The sequence below is a fragment of the Octopus bimaculoides genome, chromosome 9 (genome assembly GCF_046866305.1).
Source record: "Octopus bimaculoides isolate indiv1 chromosome 9, ASM4686630v1, whole genome shotgun sequence".
Classification (NCBI taxonomy): domain Eukaryota; kingdom Metazoa; phylum Mollusca; class Cephalopoda; order Octopoda; family Octopodidae; genus Octopus; species Octopus bimaculoides.
The window spans coordinates 734,820-754,465 of NC_142936.1; the positions used below are offsets into that span (position 1 = coordinate 734,820).

The 19,646-nt window shown below is 36.1% G+C and overlaps 2 protein-coding genes across 3 annotated transcripts in view; one reads left to right on the forward strand and one right to left on the reverse strand.

The window, feature by feature from the left end:
- LOC106879484 (tRNA N6-adenosine threonylcarbamoyltransferase, mitochondrial) overlaps positions 1 to 19,646 on the forward strand; it is a 136,475-nt gene that overhangs the window by 103,540 nt on the left and 13,289 nt on the right. The gene's annotated exons all lie outside the window — the stretch shown is intronic.
- LOC106879482 (glycine--tRNA ligase) lies at positions 453 to 19,515 on the reverse strand. Its single transcript, XM_089356931.1, has 17 exons — positions 19,161 to 19,515; positions 16,766 to 16,867; positions 15,865 to 15,964; positions 14,203 to 14,344; positions 13,319 to 13,407; positions 12,275 to 12,351; positions 10,894 to 11,039; positions 9,529 to 9,678; positions 8,631 to 8,793; positions 8,208 to 8,372; positions 6,919 to 7,026; positions 6,039 to 6,184; positions 5,108 to 5,193; positions 4,828 to 4,937; positions 4,141 to 4,234; positions 2,861 to 3,048; positions 453 to 1,864 (listed from the first exon to the last, which is right to left on the reverse strand). The coding sequence occupies exons 1-17, from the start codon at positions 19,476 to 19,478 to the stop codon at positions 1,751 to 1,753; spliced, it is 2,298 nt and encodes a 765-aa protein (XP_089213057.1). The 5' UTR covers positions 19,479 to 19,515; the 3' UTR covers positions 453 to 1,750.

Below are 19,646 nucleotides of genomic sequence, written 5' to 3' on the forward strand. Positions count from 1 at the left end.
GCTAATATAGCACAATTGATGTCAACAAACTAATCAGTCAAATAAACTCTATTTTGTGACTATATTTCTCTCCACGGTAACAGTTCAAATGGTTTCCTATTTCTGATAAGAATCAATTAAGATTGGAAACCCATCAGATGGATCCATTCTTTTCTGTTCAAAGGAAAAAAACATTCTTTTATTCTTTTGCTTGTTTCAGTCATTTCACTGCGGCCATGCTGCAGCACCACCTCTAGTTGAACAAATTGACCTCGGGACTTATTCTTTGTGAGCCTAATACTTATTCTATTGGGCTCTTTTGCCAAACCACTGAGTTATGGGGACATAAACACACCAACATCGGTTGTCAAGTGATGGTGGGGTGACAAACACAGACACACAAACATATACATATCAAAAATCACTTGCAACAACAACAACGAACATAGAAAACGTAGAACAAACTCAAACTATTTTGCATCAACCATTCTTTATTATTCTGTTGTAAAAGAAAACAATTGATATGTTTGACAGAATCGATCCTAATGTATGACTGGTATTTAATATAAGGTTTCTATTTTGAATATAGAAGATATAAAGTTAAAAACATTCAGGAGAGAAGAAAATTGAATCTAGCTTAGTTTGGAACTGGAGCCTATTTACTCCTCAAAGAAATAACTTCCTTCCTGTTCCTTTCTAAATATGTTCTAATTGCTATTTTACATTTCCTTTATTGTTGCAAGATAAAGTCAGAATAGGTCAAGCCTCTGGCACTTTGTGTCTTGCCCCCCCCCCCCCCCTTTAAGTACCATGTTTTGGACAAACATTTAGATATCTGTTCTTGAATCTTTCTCAAACCCAAAACTTTGAGCAAATCGAAACCATAAATGTTTCAATTATTGCCGAATATACAGAAAAGAAATAAGCACTTGAGGTTTAGAGCTACCAATTACATCAATTATTTCCTCTGTAATTTCAGTGCTGTATTTGTGAAGTTAAGTTTTTATAAATAATTCTAATGACATATACAATAGTTAAGAAAGAAAAAGGGAAAGAAGAGGTTCCGTTAATAATAACCTTTTGAATTGTTCAGATGCTCTGTGATGATGATGATGATGATGATGATAGTCACTCATCATTTGATGTTTGTTTGTGTTGTCACCTTTATTGTTACCAAATCATTGAGGAGATCAATAAGAATTCCAAATTAAATCAAAACAAAGATTTCTTAACAAGTATAAAAGTCTTTTTGTAGAACAATAAAATATCTGTAAGACAAAAAAGCTTAAAAACTTAGTTGTTTACTTTTGAGATTATTTCTATTTCTGAAAATAATATCAGTCAAAGAAAGAATTCTGTCAACTATTTATTGAAGTATCTTTTAGAATATAAAAGAAAGAAAGAAAGAAAGTTTGATTGACATCAGTGTCTCGGAAAATGGTTTTATTTGAGTCCAACAAACCTCATAACAAGATAGTAATTTCATGATCCAAAAACCTGAATAAAAACAGAATCCATAAATACTATGAACACAGAATTTATGGAATATTTTATGATTCTATTTATAAGGCAGGACATATTCCTTAGAAAGTTTGTGAATAATATTTGAAGCAGCTGAAATTTATTTTATATCACAATCGGTGAAGAGGAGCATCATTGGTTTCAGATCTCCAAGAATTCAATCCCTGGTTCACATGATTCCAGGAAAATTAAGAGCTTTCTTTTACCAACACATGACATCAATAAACAAATTTGGTTCCGTTTTGGCAATTCAACATTCTTTTGATGATTCCTGCTGCTCAAACAAAGGATAATTATCAAGAACACTTTGCCAGTCTCGTCTGCCAGTCGCTAATGCTTGCACAATCGTTGGTAAATCAGCAAGCTGTGGATGAGAAAGGAATAAAAAAAAAAAATCTTAAATAAAAATAGATTTTAATGAATATATAGAGATGTAAAACAAAAGAAATTCTAATAATGAGTTGAAAGAAAGGAATAAAGTTAGAGACGAAATGGTCAAGGATATCAGTCAATGGTGAACAACTTTGGTATTTTGTTGCTACCGTTGTCTAATGTCTGTTTTTCTTGCTGGCATGGGTTGGACGATTTGACAAGAGCTGGCAAGGTGACCAGTGGTCACACCAGGTTCCATTGTTCTGCTTGGGCCTGGTTTCTACAGCTGGATGTCTTTCTTGTTGATTATTTTCTTAGAGAGCGTGGAGTGTAGTAGGTGCTTTTTATGTGCCGCTGGCACAGGGGCCAGAGGGGGCTGGCAACGACCATGATTGGTTGGTGCTTTTTACGTGCCACCAGCACGGGGATCATAACTACAATTGCCAGTTGATTTTGATGTTGATGTACTTGACTCAACAGGTCTCCTCAAGCACAGCAGGTCGCCCTACGATCCAAGGTAGTTTTGAATGGGCTGGGGCTGGTTATGCGAAACTGGTGTAGGTTACAGCTGTGAACTCACTTTATTTGCCGGGTCTTCACAGTTACAGCATATCTCCAGAGGTCTCGTTCCTTCGTCATTGCCTCTGTGAGGCCCAACATTTGAAGGTCATGCTTCACCACCTCATCCCATGTCTTCCTGGGTCTACCTCTACCCCGGATTCCTTCAACTGTTTGGGATCTTTTCAATAAAAGCAACTTTATTCCTTTTTAACCCTTTCTACACCATCTCAGATTGTCCCTGGTTCTGTGATATAAACCCCTGGTTTTAAAGTGATTCAAATTAAGACCTTCTGCCAAAATTTCAAGTTGTGTTCCAAACACCAGCATAATATTAAAGTTATTTTACTAAATTCTTCAAACTTAATTGAAACAAAACAGTGTAATTCAACAAAAGCATGGTAGCAAAACAGTTAAAGATAATTCTTACCGGAGCTCGAATTTGCTTCATGGAATCTCTCTCTCGGAGTGTAGCAGTGTGTGGTTCTTTCAATGTATCAAAGTCAATTGTGATACCAAATGGTATAGCTATAGCATCCGTTCGAGCATAGCGCCGTCCAATTGAGCCACTGCTATCATCAACTTTATGGGAAACATCAATCTTTGCCAATTCTTGAGCTGTAGTAAACAAACAAACAAATAAAAAAAGGCTGTTTTAGCAATTAGTTAATTAGTTTTACGATGAAGAGTTTCTCATAAAATGTAAATAATTCAAAAGGGTTTAGATTACAGAATACATTGTCCTGCATTCGAGTCTTATGACAGCATTTTCAGTAAGGTACATAAGTGTCTTTTTTGTCAGCCTAACTTCAATTACAAGACTCTGCCGTGACTTCACTTGTGAATACTTAACTCTAGGAATTCCATTCAGTGTTGACAGAAATGGTTAAACAAAAACCTTAGCTTATCCAATTACATTAAAGTCTCACATAAATGGTAAAACTGAAAACGGAGATTGTCAAACCAATTGGTACACTGAATTTCTTTCCTGAAGGATTTAAATCTAAAAATTGAGCAAGGGAAATAACTCCAATACAATCAGTTGGTTGAAATTTTAGGACAATATATTGAGGTAGATCTGGTCTTTAAAAAAGTGAACTGGTGAAAGCGGGAGACATATTTTGGTCTTATTAAAACTCTTCGGCAAAGTTTATTCTACTCAGTTGGCAAAACTAACAATACACAATACATGTAGAGCTGGTGAAAGTTAAACAAAATATTAAAGGAAATAAATACAAATGATAATAACACTAAGTTTTGTTTGTAGAAAATATATTTTGTCCAACAATAGTTCCAGAATGTTTTAACATCTGTTTTCCATGCTGGCATGGGTTGGACAGTTCGACAGATGCTAGCAAGCAAATGATTTACACCAAGTCCTATTTGTCTGTTCTGACATAGTTTCTACAGCTAGATGGCGCACAGGGTGTGCTGGGTGCTTTTTATGTGGAACCAGCACTGGTGAAGTCAGCAAGTAACTTGCAGAGGGAAGTGGATGTGTGCCAGGTGAGAGCTTAAAGTAGAAGAGGGGGACCGAGATAGTTGTGTTGCTATGGAGGAGATGAACTGATACCAAAACGACAAGGGTAAGGTCTAGTTTCCCCATACAAAGACGTCTTTGTATATATATATCCACTTCTAAACAAATGTGATCCAATGACAGAACCTTAGCATGATTACTTGACTTGTTAAAACCTGTTCTCTACTTACATAAGGACTTCACAAAAGGCTGTAGCTCTGCATTATTGCTGAGAGGCAGGACAGAACACTTGTACGGAGCTATGACTGCAGGGAGACTCAAATACTGAAACAAAATCGAATTTGATCCAATTTCATAACTTTACAGTTTTAGGGTGTAAAATGTTGCAAATTGAAAACAAAAACTTGTAAATCTTTAAACACACAACTGACAGCTTGCACCATTACAATCAAATATGAGTAACTTTAGAAAACCATTCTTCCACAAGACAAATTTTAAAAAAGGTTTACAATCTGATAAAACACTGGATCACATGAAATATTCCCATAATTGATATTCATGGAGCTAAACTTTCATACAAGCTCCAACAGGATATAAACTTATAATTGTTTAGACCAATGGAGATGGGTGAAACAGTGGAACATTAGGTTAAATGCATAATAATAATAATTAGTTTTAGCTTTGAGAGTTGAAATCTAGCTGAGGTGCAAATAAGTGCCAGTAGTGTATCAGGCCAACTCATCTAATTGACTCTCACTTCTTCAAATATGAGCCTCGTTAAAATAATTTAACAGAAAGAGTAGAGTACAAGAGTACTTAGGATACTACAAAATTATATTTTATCTTTCTTTTTAAATTGAAACACTTCCAGAGTTGATTACATAATCGAGAAATTAAGAAAAAAGAAATTCACTTACAGTACGTTGTTCATCACCTTCCCGAATATGGAAATTGTGCTCAAATATAGAATACATTATACGACCAATTCCAAATGAAGGCTCAATAACTGACGGCACAAATTCTTCCACTGAAATATAATTTAAAAAGAAAATTAATAAACATATATTCAATACTACATCGTTTGTTAAGAGGAGAGAAAGGTTATGAAACGAGTGGGGTGTTTGGTACCATTTTTAGTAAAACAGTTTCGAGTGTTTTAGAAGACTCAATTTCATGTATTAAACAAAATCAACTTACCATGGACAGTCTTTTGGTAAGATTTTATATTAACCATTTCTGTTTTTAGAATATATTCTTCATCTTTCACCTGTATAGGCACTTCTCTGGAAAGAAAATAAAACAATGAGAAACAAAAATTTATTTAAAATACATATCTAAAACCCCATTTAATATCTATTTGTACAGTTATAGCCTGAACAGGATGCTTTTTGTGGGAGCAAATGTTTTCTTTCTTTTTTCTAGCTGTTTATGTTGTTCTTTGTTTGACAGGATCCAACACACAACAACAACAACAACAATAAAATGATTAAACTTGTGATTTATGTTCAAAAGATGATCTCCAACTGCTTCAGTCCATTTCTCACCTGTGGCACCAATTAAAAGTTTTGATGAACAACAGCACTGTTGGCTCCAGCTTTCCAATGAACCAATCATTGATTCGCTGCATTTCTGACAGCAAAAGCAACAAAGGTCTGTCTGTAACTTATCACAGAACAAATATTTTGAGAAATTTAGTCATAAAGCACCAGTTTTTCCAGAGACTTTTGTTTTATCCTTTGTTGATAAGCATCTGCAGCACACACACACACACACACAAGATGAGCTTTCATCCACAGAGTTTCGAAGCACCAAATTCCACACAAAGTGTTGGTTAACTGAAAACTCTGGTAGATAAAACCTGGAAGCACATGAATGTGAAAGAAACTTGTTAACCCCAACAGCCAGGCCTACACCCAGTTATAGAGCACCAACCTATGTGAGGGAAGCACTAAGTAATCCTAACTCTATACACTTTTACTGGTACCTGCTAGTGGCCCAAGCCATACTGGAGCACTATTATTGAATATTCTATGTATCAAGCTTTTAGATAAACACGAGCATTAATCTCTAGAGCTGACCTTCAATATTTAGAAAGAAGAAATGAAAATAAAATCAAAGCCTAACTTACCCTTTCTCTTTAAGACCGGCATCAAGAGCCAAGAGATCTTTTGAAGTCATTGAGGTGAGATGGTCACAAATGCTTTTGGCGTTTTGGCGAAACACCTTTCCAATGACTCCCTTTTGGGGCTGACATTCTACAACATCAATGGTTTTGTGGTTTCTGTCAAGAAATTTATAACTTGCAGGTTTGTTTGTTTAAGCATTTTCCTACAGTAGGAAGGGCTGGAAAGGGATTATTTGAGGCCGGATTCTACAACCGGATGGTCTTCTTGTCACCAACCCTTTAACTGTTTTCAAGTAAGGGATTGTATATTTGAGACGTCTGAATGGAGTGGCCATTCAAAATGTCAACGAGGAACATCAACACACACACACACGATGGGCTTCCACACAGTTTCCATCTCCCAAATTCACTCACCAGACATGAATTAACCTGAGGCTATACTAGAAGAGGCACTTACTTAAGGTGCTGTAAAGTGGGACTGAACCCCTAACACCACAACCATGCCAGTACCATTCTACCGATGCCACTCTTCAGCTGAACATTTCAGGAACGAGAGTTAAGCACTGAGACCAAATCTTTACAGGAATGCCAAAAGTTGATATTTCTTATATCGGACACCAAACCAGAAAGTTAATAAATCATAATCCTTTCTACTATAGGCACAAGGCCTGAAACTTGTGGGGAGTGGGTGGGGCTAGTCGATTACAATGACCCCAATACCTGACTGGTATTTATTTTAGCAAACCTGAAAGGATAAAAGGCAAAGCCGACCTCAACGGAATCTAATATCAACATTGTTTTTGTGTTTTTTTTTATATCTAAAATATAAAAATAGTAAAGCTACAACAGAACTGTTGTCTGTAAAAACCACGTGTAAGGATATTGGTTCTGCCAGCCTTTTCTCTGCGACCAGTTTTGTTCCAGTTGCTTTCGTGTGTTGTGTCAAATCATAACAAGAACGGTCTGCACAGCCAATACATTCTACCCAACCCTGAAACAAAGAACATCAAAAGCTTTATTCCAATACACCTTAAATCATTTTTTTACCTTTGCAAAAGCTACAGAGAAACTGGATTGGGGTGGATGATGATGATGATGATCATGATGTCTTTCACAGGCTTTAAATTGCATATTGATAAGGATATGGGACCCTGTGATAGCCATGCAAATTCTAAGAACACCAATAAGGACATATATGAAACAGTTCCAATTAGGGATTGAAACCAGATTACAGTTTTGTTTGGGTGTAAAATTTTTGCTAAAGTATAGAGTCTAAAAGATATTAGTAGATTTGAGGAATTTAGCTGCAAAACCACCAGTGCTGGTGCCATATAAAAAGCACCCTGTACGTTCTGTAAAGTGGTTGGCATTAGGAAGGGCGTCCAGCTGTAGAAATTATGCCAAAACTGGCAACAGAGCTTGGTATGACTCCCAGCTTTGCCAGCTCCTGTCAAACTGTCCAACCCATGCCAGTATGGAAAACAAATGTTAAATGATGATGATGATGATGATGATATTGTATATATGAATATATACCATAGAAAGGCATACTGCTGTAGTTTTCATTTGAGGGAAAATCTTTTCATTGGCTTGTTGTTTAATTGCATTCACCAAATTTTCGTACAGCCTTGAAGGCATTCCACAACATGAGAAAATATATTATTTACATTAAAAGGTTTTTAAGAATATTTAGTTCCATCTCTTGCTAGGGTCTGCCTTTTAATCTTCCAAAGTCGATACAAGTACCAGATGTATATTGGGACTAATTCCAGCAAGTATAATTCTCTCCTTTAAATGTGCAACCTTGTGCATCAACAATTATGTTGGATTGGAAGTTTAGTTTCAATTGCTGTAGATAAGGAGTTAAAAATTGTATGGAAAGGGGGAAATGTTCCGTGGAAGGGAATTCAGGGGGAAGAAAAGGATTGGTGAAAAAGGAACCCTCGTTATAGGATTTAGCATGAGATAGAGACATGAATTATGTCTTGGAGAAGATAGCCTGGAACTTGTAAATTTAGAGAAACAGAAATCTTGTAGCAGCCAGAGAAAGAACAGAGGAAGAAGACTATCAACTGGGATTGGTGTATTTGTGTGTTTGTTTTCACATATCAAAGTTCAACTAAATAAAAATGCAGAGAAATTTGAATCAACTGCAAATGAGAGGAAACTTACATAAGATGTTTTGCATTCAGCATCCCAGCAATCTTTAGCATAATGAGCCATTTCATTAGATAAATGCTGTCGGAAACGAAACTTCTTGGGATCAACACCACATCTGAACATAAATTGTGCAATACGACCCATGAAGTATCCAAGAGTTTCATTGGCAATCAACTTCTGTTAAAGAGAAAAACAACAACAAAACAAAATTTTTTATTTTACTTCTCTCATTCAAGTTAACGAAACTCTAAACATCAATATTGTTTACATGTTGACCCCGAATTGGCTGAAACAATCCCTAAACAGATCAGCACATTAATTTATATTCCCCAGATTTGTTTATGCTATAGACAAATGTTGACAATATTTGACTGTGGACAAGTGTTATGGAAGGACATATGTACAATCATGATGCAAAAATAGAAATCTACTGACGTTCTTGACAGCATCTCCAAGTCTGCGTGGTTCTGGTGACTTGCCATCCATTTGGTTACAAGCAGAATAAAGACTGACCGTCATGTCAGCTAAGTTACTGAATTTGGGATGACGTTTGTCAGACGGATCACAAAAATGTTCAATTTCAGCCATTGTAAATTCTCTGAAATAAACCAAAAAAAAATTCTTTTTCAATAGTTTGGCAGCAATTCATAAACATTTAACTTGAACAGAGTGAATTTCAACTGGAATATCAATGAGAGGAAGTTCCAAGACACTACTGAGAAACAATATAAAGATGGATGCTTACTCAACCATCGATGGAATAAGAGGACAGCATGTTTTAGACAAACTGGAGGAAGCAAAATGGAGTGACAGCTCCAAATATATGAAGCTGTTACCTTATATGTTACATCAAGGAAACAAACTTGAGGTGTGTTTTTCCATAGTGTTTAAATCGATTTCATATTCCCTGCACTATTTATAAGCCTAAAGGTACAGGCATGGGTTTGTGGTTAAGAAGTTTGCTTCCCAACCATGTGGTTTTGAGTTCAGTCCCACTGTGTGGTATCTTGGCCAAGTGTCTTATACTATAGCCTTGAGTTGACTTGCGAGTGGATTTGGTAGATGGAAACTGAAAGAAGCCCATCATCAGCCATGTTCAGAAGGTGCTTTTTACGTGCCACTGGCATGAGGGTCACAACTACAATTTCCCTTTGATTGTGATTTGATTTGATTTGATATTGATGTTGATGCACTTGACCCAATAGGTCTCCTCAAGCACGGCATGTCACCCTGATCTTCTCATATCCTTTGCTGTTAATGTTCAACAAACCCACATCATCATCATCATAACCATAATGAACCCTTGAACAATAAATTCATCAACTTTACTCACCGTACTCGAATCAAACCAGATCGAGGAGAAATTTCATTTCGGAAAGAGTCTCCAATCTGTGCTCCAGCAAATGGCAGACGGCCTTGGTTAAACTCAAGCAAACGTTTGAAATTAACAAAAATACCCTGAGCTGTCTCTGGTCGAAGGTATCTACAAATATAAATAAGGCAAGTAATTTTTTTTTTCTCTTGTAATGAAGATGAAGGATACATTTTTAAGACAAGAGGTGAATAACAAACTGATTAAAAATCCCTAATACATTACTGGTACTCAATAATCTGAAAGGACTAAACTCAAAGTTGCAATCGATACAATGTCTTGCAATAATTTTCTGGCTTTTTGCATCATGAGTTCCAATCCTGCCATCCTAATTGGACGATCCAACTAATCTATCAGCTCATTAACTTCAGTGGGTAACTTTAACAAAGACCAGACTGTTGCAAGAAATTGAACCAGATTACTAGTTTGGGAATATCTTGTTCCTTCCTTCTTGAAGTCTTGGAGAGAGTCATGGGCAATGGCTTCGTTCCTAACTTAAACGCTTAAACATTCAGTTTATTTCTCTGCCAATTTATTCACCATCAACGGTGAATTTATTTATTCACATTGTTTTGAATTAGTCATGCATTATCTTGTAGCATTGAGATTTCAATGATGTGACTAGTTATTTTTAGAATGGCATTGTTGAGCATGTGTGAGAGGCCAGATATGGCTGAATTAAATGCTAAAGGGTTAAGAAAAAAAAAGAGAGGGGAGGAGCTAATTCAATTTAAGGTTCTGAAAGAAAAAACAAAATTTTCTGATCGCTTTGATACTCTCTTCAAGAATGCCAACATTGCACCATTTATATCTTTTAGAATGGATCCTTCTGGATTGCAGCAGAATTACAATTCAAAAGAGTGAGACATCAAACTAAGCACTTTGTCACATGTTCAACTATTTAAACCAACTCTTAATGTTCCTCCCAGCAATATAAGAATAATCTCTCTCTAATCACGAATGGCACCACAATCATCTTCATTAACATTTCATTAATACTATGATATTAACGAGGACTTCAGTATGAACCTATCACACTGTTATAGAATAATCTTTTCTATTTTTCTACTCTAGGCACAAGGCCCAAAATTTTTGGGGAGGGGGCCAGTCGATTAGATCGATCCCCAGTATGCAACTGGTATATTTATATTATAGAATAATGTCCTTCTGACTCCATTGTGTTTATATCATCAATGTGTTACCCATCTTCAGGTGCCATATTTATAAAAAGTCTTCAGCTAGAATTGTAAATCTTTCATTCTAAGATAAGCAGTAACAGAATCTTGGATAAGAGAAGAGATTAAAAATAAATCCAGGTTTTCTTACCCTTTCAGCTGACCTGTTGGTCCAATGGATGTAGCAAACATTAAATTAAACTCCATAGGATCCGTGAGATCATTGCCACTAACTGGGGATTTCATTGCATACTGACGCATGCAGTCCCTCATATCATCTTTACTCATTCCATCAATCTTTCAAAAGGAAAAAAAAAACCATTAATGAAATAAAATGTAAATATTATTATCCAGTTCCATTGAAAAATGAAAGAAATCCAGTCTTCCACTCTGTTATCTCTGTACAGCATACAACATGAGGAAATGTTTAAGAAGTTCACTTCACAATCGTAACACCATGTGTGTATGTGTGTGTGTGTCTGCTTACATCTGCCACTCACTCATTCAAAAATCAATGATGTTCGCCCCATGTTTTCTTGGCACGTCTCCTGTCAATAGATTTCCCACTCAATTTATGCTTCCAAAGACATGAGGAATAAGAGATCCTCTACTTGACAAACAGCGAAGGGTTAGCACCAGGAAGGGCATCCAGCTGTAAAACAATGCCTTAATAACACAGTCACCTAACCCATGCTAGCATGGAAAGATAGATGTAAATATGAACAAGCAAATATAAGCATGTGTGTTTGTTTGTGTAGCTGGATGAATTTATGTGAGATATTGGTCAACTCTATTCTTAGCCACTTCCTCTAGTATGTGGCAAAATTCCTTTTCCACTAGTGTTTCTGAATGTAATCTTTGTCTATCTAGAAGATTCTACATACTTCCAACATAAAGTTCTACAGAACACTTTTATGTTACGACACAAAACAAAAACTATGGCATCCAAAGATATTCTGGATATAAAAGCATCTTCTCCCATAAAACAACCAGTCACCATAGCAACCTGAATAATACAAGACATTCAGTTTTTAACCATCAGTTTAATGTTATTTCACAGCCAAAGCTGATCAAGGTTCCACAGTAAGATGATGATGATGATGGCTCCTACTTTTAATACAAATCAGGAGTGGAAAGCCAGGAGGTTGTTGCAAATAATTTCAGAATTCAACAGGAAAGCTGACAGCCTCTGCAGAATCTGGAACTGCATCTGGAGATTTATATGTCTGCATATCTCCTGAAATGCAATTCTATAGTTTATTCTTTATGCCATTGACAGTGAAAGGTTTCGGTACAAGTATTGCCCTTTCATGGTTTTGCTGAGGGCAGGGACCCCTGAAAATTTGGAAAAACTCTTGCTTTTATTTTATTGAGTAATGAAACTGATATACTAATTAGAGATGTATATAAAACAATTATTTTTATCAAGGGGTACCCTACCTTCTCCAAGCTCTACTAAATTTTAAGTAATTTATTGCTCAAACACCTGATATCACATTCAATATGCCACAAAAGGATTCTTTTTCACTTACCTTTGGAAGTAACTGTTTGATTTCATTCTTGGTGTTCTGAGGAGTCTTTTTGTCTTCCAAAAGTTTCTCTAGATGAGCTGTAACAACAACAACAACAACAACAATTGTTTTCTGATTTTGAGAGGAAGAGAACAGTCAACACCATCATCAACCCTGGAAGGATGGAGAGCAAAGTTGGCAATGGTGGAATTTGAACTCAGGACATAAAGAGCCGAAAGAAATGTCACCAAGTGTTTTGTTCAGCATGCTAACAATACTGCCAGCTTGCAGCTTTAATAATAATAATAATGATAATTCTTTCTACTATAGGTGCAAGGTCTATAATATTTGTGGGGGGGGGGAGCTACTTTGCCTGGAAACAGGTGGGGGTTGGCAACAGAAAGGGAACCCAACCATAGAAAATATCCCTGAATGAATTCCATTCGACCCATGCAAAGATGGAAAAACAAACATTAAAATAGTAATCACACACACACACACACAGGGCTTCTGTCCAGTTTCTTTCTACTAAATTTCACACACAGGACAATGGTCAGTCCAAGGCCATAGTAGAAGACAACTGGTGCTTTATCTGGATAAGTTGAAAATAGTTTCAAATTTTGGCACAAGGCCAGCAGATTTTTAGGGGAGGGGTAAGTTGATTACATCAACCCCAGTACTTGACTGGTATTTATTTTATTGCCCCCAAAAGGATGAAAAGCAAGGTGGACCTCAGTGAAATTTGAACTCAGAATGAAAAGATGGATGAAATGCTGCTATGCATTTTACCCCTTGAGCTACAACCATCCTGACAGCTCATTGCCTTAATAATAATAATAATAATAATAATAATCATAACACACCAACATTTCCTAAGATTAATACACCAAGACTTTGTAGGATCGTTTCTGGCCCAGAGTGTGAAACAGTTTTCTCACAGACAATGAAAAAAAACAAAATTTTAAGTAAAACAGTTTCAATTGATTATTTCATTAAGTTAATAACAATATAAGTTCTGGAATAACAAAAAATTAAGTAAATAAAATAAAATTCTGTAGAATTTACCTTCAATCAAATGATCAGCTCTGAAACACTGACCATTCTTCAAGTCTTTTACCATATAATCTTGAAAACGGTCAACATGACCAGAGGCCCTAGTTAAATACAACAAAAAGATGTTAGACTATAACATCCGAAGGAGAAAATATAAGTTTTCCATCTGTTTTTTAAACATTCGACAGGATGAATTGAATAGATTTGCAAAATTAGATCATTGAAGGAATATTAGAGAGTTATAAGTCAAACAGACATCTTTCTACCCTTTCCCATAACCCTTCTGATATCTACCATCAACACCCCTTTTTCTTACTATATCCACCCCTATATACCTGTCCTCTGTCACTTTGCATCTTCTCTCTCCTTCCTCTGCTTTTACACTGTTCTTCTCTACACAAACCTTTCTTTACTCTCCATCCCCCTGTTTTTACTTGTCCTCATCTCTCCTCTCGTAAACCCATCCAACCAGCTTTCCTTGATTCCCTGCTCCTATTCTCTCTCTATCCACCGTTTTGTATGCCCTAATACCTCATCTTTGTCTTTCTTCCTTTTCCTGCTGGAGTAGCCATATATCTCCTCTGCAGCAATACACACATTCCTGCTCCCTCTCCCTCATACACATCTACCTCCCTCAATACTAAACCTTCCAACTCTGTCTAAGGATCTTGTCTTATGAGTTACTTGGCGACCTCACTGGTGCTGATGCCATGGAAAAAAGCACCCAGTACACTATGTGAAGTTGTTGGTGATAGGAAGGGCAATCAGTCAGAGAAACTTTGCCAACAGTTCTCAAGCTAATGAGATTCTATCAAACTGTCCAACCCATACCAGCATGGAAAACAGACACTGAATGATAATGGCATGTATGCATGTGCATGTGTGTATATACTTACTTAAGGACAGCTTCAGGAGTTAACTTGGCACAGTCCAATTCCAGCATTTGTTCTTCCAGAATGAAAAAATTCCGCCATGCTTGCAGAAGGTTTGCTTTCACTGCACAGCCCATAGGACCAAAGTCATACAACCCATTCACCCCTACAAAAACAAATAGTAATGACAACATAAAAACTGGGAATTCAGGTGCAGGACCCCATAACAAAGCCACTAATCACCAACAACAGTTTCACCTGTAAATTCTCTCTGTTAATTTCCTGGTTCCTGTAATGACTTCGGTTTGTTTACGAATTGCATTCATGTTAACCATTAAACATTTCACAAACACACATACACAGCATCAACAGTCATAATTTGTTTACTGCTAAAAAAAGTAAAAGAACGGACGCAGTTTCTCCCGTCACTATTTATCCAGTCTAACATCACAATTTGCTAACACTGAAGAAACTGTTGTTATCCATGATGGGTGTAATAATACACACATCATGCCATCTTTTATTGACTTCACTGGAACATTCAAGTTATTTGTTTATTTTTGCTTTAAACAATCAGGATATTAAAGACATTCGTTCATTTTCAAGAATATGTTGGTTTAAAAAGTGGTTGGCATTAGGAAGAGCATCCAGCTGTAGAAATCATGCCAAAACAGACAACAGAACTTGGTAAGGCTCCTAACCTTGCCAGCACCTGTCAAACTGTCCAACCCATGCCAGCATGGAAAATGGACATTAAACAATAGAAAAGAGACATTATGCAACCAATCAAAAAATTATAGCCAAAATTATTAAAAATAAAAGTTAGAAATAGTTACAAATTGTTGCTAACGCAGAAAATAGTACATATTTGAAATTCTCTGCAGCAGAATTTAAGTGTATCAAAAGGATTCTTTTTTGACATTTGTACCGACAGCATGTTATTTATTGTTCACCTCAATTTCCAGTTATTAAATATTTTTAACCCTTTGGCATTTAAACTGGCTGTATCCAGCCAAATATTCTACCAGTTTTATGGTCAAACTGGCCAGATCTGTCCTCTCACACCTACTCTACAATGTCAACCTAAAAATAATCACATTATTGAAATCTGAACAATTAATTCAAAATGTGAAGAAAGGTGCATTGCATTTGAGGGAATAATCTGAAGCGCTAAACAGTTAAGATATTCACTGAAAGACTATTGAAGTTGTTGTTTTGCTTTGTTTTGTCTTCCTTTGCATAACCAGGAACAGGAATGTGTGAAAGAGATTGAGGCCAGTTTTCAAAAGTCAAAAGGAACTGAGAACCAATGCCACCTCTCTCTGGATATTCCAGGTTCTGTGTCTGAGTAAATTTTACCTGAAACTAAATTAATCATTGGTCAACACTAGTGTCCTGGCAAACTCATGATGAGGTGTTCAAAGTCAATGAGAATTAAGAATTAGTGTCAGCAGTGACACCAGGATGTGAACCAGTGATCCTTTGGTCGGGAGACTAACACACCATCAACTTCGCTAGCTGTGAACCACAAATGATTCTCTGTACAAAAATCACATAGAATTAATTACTTATCAGAGCACCAAAGATGGAGTGGAAACAGGATAGGATTATTAATAAAAACTTATATCAATGAATCTTAACTGTTTCATATAATCGCAACAAGTGACTCCAAGAATTAATGCCTACCTCCATAAATGGCAAAGGATTGGTCATAAAAGAAACGCTGCTTTAAAAGATCTTCCATCTTTGAACGATCAAAATCATCTTTAGGAGTCAGTTCAAGTTCCTAAAGAAATGAAAGAAAACTGTGTTGAAAAACGTAATGAAGTACGAGGCACAAAAATCCTTGTTAACTTTGTGAACAACATCAATGGCTAATTTTGGATGTTGAAGACAAAGTCCAGGAAAATACTTAAAGTTTCTTCGCTCCACACAACCACAACCTGACACTCAGCAGATATTCAACATTATGGTAAAACAAAAAGCAGTAAGGAATGAGGGGAGGCAGAAGGCCAGCCTAAACGTTTCTTGGTCCTCAAATCCTAGCAGAGTTGATCTTACCCATGATACTTTCCTGATTGATAAAGTACTAGCAAAATACTAAAGTACTTTCAGTCATCATCACCATCACTCCAACAAAAATTGGCCCAATGTCGAGACAAAGGAAATCAATATTATTGTAAAATCATCATGGACTGCACAGGAAATGGAAAATCTAGGAGACAAATTTTGATTCCCAGCCAAAGACATTTTCTGCATCAAATATATAAGCTTCTCAACTCATTGTTTTTTTTAAAGTTTATAATTGTTTAAGAAATCAAGAATTAGCAAAACAGTGGTTCAATAGCAGAGAAATAGACTGTTGCTTCCCCTCAATGATCAATTGCAAACCACTTTCTTGTTAAATAGTGGCTGAATCCATTTTACCAACAAAACCGGGTTAAAGCAGAGTCAAATTGCCTTGCCAAGGGACACAACAGAACAGGAGAGAGAGAGAGAGTTATCAGTAAGAATACTTAATTAAATCAAGAATTTGTTTCCTTACAACAGATCTAATAATAAATTGTAAAAATAAAGCAACTTGTACTTTTTCTTCCAATGCTCGTTTTCGGATCTTCAATTCAGCCACTGCTTGCTGGACATCAATAGTTGCTGCATTATCTGCTTTCAACTTGCGAATCAAATCTCCCTAAAATATAAATTACAATGTCAATTAACAAATTTTTGTTAAATATAAATGACAACTGACTATAACGAATCTAAATTCCCCATAATTTTTACGGGGTCATTGCACCATTAGCCAAACCATTCTTCTCCACATTATCGACTACAGCCTAAAATACAGGACAAATTCTGTAAAATTAACTGATTCAACCAGTAACCAAACCAAAATTATAGATGCAGTTGACCACCAGTTGATGTGAGATGTGAAGAGGGATGAAATATTGATACAGAGATGAGAATGCAAAAGATTTAGCTTCTGTACCAACAACATCAGGATGGGAGAAATCTGAGAGCCAAAAGGAAGGAGGCATCACCAAAGACAATAATGAGATATATGTGATCTTTTAGGAATGGTAGGCTCCTCATGTTGCATAGTATGATACCATCACCTGACCCACAGGTAAGTTTAGTAAAGTGTTATCCATTATTCATGAATTTGTGAACCAACAAATCTTATAACAGTGTGTATATTCATCATCATTTAATGTATTCTTTCATGCTGGCATGGGTCGGACAATTTGAGAGGAGCTGGTAAGCTGGAGTGCTGCAGCAGACTCCACTATCTGTTTTGGTTGGGTTTCTATGGCTGGATGCCCTTCCTAATGTCATCCACTTCACAGAACGTACCAGGTGCTCTTTACCTGACACCAGCACGAATGAGAAAGGTGGCTTTGTGCAAGGTGGACTTCTTTTAGTTCTTGTCCACTAAATTCACACACAAGTCTTTAGCCTGCCTGGCATTATTTGTGCAACTAAACGTAGAACTATGCAGTCGGGAAGTAAAACTTCTTACCACACAGCCACGTCTGTGCCTGTGTTTATTATGGAAGTCTAGTGTGTGGCATTATTCTGTAGTAATGCCCTAATATAAATAAATATATATATATATACTGTGGGAGTGAGAGAGGTAGACAAAAATATTTAAAAAGTAAAGTTTTGCTTCAATTCTCAACGAAAGCCATTTCAGTTGCAAAGCTAGTTAATGTCTTAAGGGAAAGAATGAGAGTGTGTGGCGTTCATGTCTTTCCTTAAGACACGAGCGTCACAAAATCCCATTTATTCTCTCCTTTCTAACTCATAAGCCTGGCTTCTGGAATTTGAGAAACAACTATTCACACAGCAATACGACCAGTGAAGGAAGCTGATGTCAGCATTTCTGGGCGAAGTCTGATGCAATTGAAAATAACTGAAAAGTTTTTAGCTATTCATAATTACTTCGATTTTAATGTCTAAAAAAACACGAAGAAAAACAGATAACATTTTAAATTCTTCCAATATTTGTTAAATTTATTCTTGAATATATAAAAACCATCTGTTACTGACAATACACCAGAATTAGATATCGAGGAATCTGGAGGAAAAGCAAACAGATTAGTAAATCTAATTTCTGTCATTATCGATTTCAATTCACTTTATTTCGACCCCAAAATCATAGTGAAATACAATGTATACATAGAGCAGAGAATAGAGTCGGTGACAAAGGCCTAAATTGGCGGCAGGTCGTCGAGGGTACCCGGGTGGTTTTCACATCTCAAATAAAGTAACAACAACAGCAAAAGATATGTTTTCTTTTAGTTAGAAACTCCGGTGATTTACTCGAGTCTAGATGTATTTGTGAATATATTAGCGGAAGCTATACACATGATTAAGGTGAACAGATGTCGGGTCAGCCAACAACCCTTCCGTCTTCTTAGGTGCATAATTTTGCGCATCAACTGCTCATCGTATTTGTCACTGCATTCAGGTGAGTCTCGGACACTTCCCAGGTTCGTCACAATCCGCTATCGTTCCTTCTGTCAAAAGAAAACAGATTCCCACTACCTTTCGCTATAATTGGTCTCCACCTCCTATTTTCCCGTTATTATCAACGAAAAATAAATTCTTTTGAAGTGAGAGATTATAATTTCTTTTTAAACTATCCTTTTAAATACTTGATTTTTTTTTTTTTGCGCTTTTTCTATTAATTTTTTTTTCAACTATTCAATGAGAAGATAACACAATCGACCTCCAAATGGGACAAATCAATGACAGACAAAGAAAATAAAGATTTTAAAAAGAGAAAAAAAGCCTTTAAATTGCAGAAGTAATTCTATAATTGCAGAGCGATTGTCAAATGAAAATCGCTCTTCTAAGTTCCACGTTGTCGGTGAGATCGTTACCGTCGGCTTAAATACAAAAAGACCAAAGTTATAAAGTGGAATTGGTAACATCGAAATAGGAGAATGACAGACTTCAGTAATAATAATAATCATACTGACCTGGATCTTGACGTTTTCCCTAAAAGGAGCGAGAATTTTTTCAATTTCAGGATTTTCCAAAGCCATCTTTAATAGTTTTCTTCTTGAAGCTTGTTTTCTCTTCTTGCTTCCCCAATTCACTGATAAAGATTTCTGTCTTAGAGGGAAAGGATTGAAATAAGACTGTTTGCAGCTAATTAGCTGTGGTTTTGAAGTCTGGAAATGAGAGAAAGACGACAAAGCACAAGCAACAGATGGTAAATAGTTTAAAAGGAATCTAGTGGGGATAGAACTACAAACTACAGAACGACAGATTAATATTTGTCGATAGGATTTCATCAGCCGGGTGAATTCAATAGCAGCACATTGCAGCCACGTTTATAGCAACGGACAAAGTGGTTCACTTTAAAATTCTAATATGGAATAACTGGATTTATTTTATTTTATTATTGACTGATAAAATATTTCTAACTCAATCTTCGTTAACTGAAAAATATTTTAAAAATA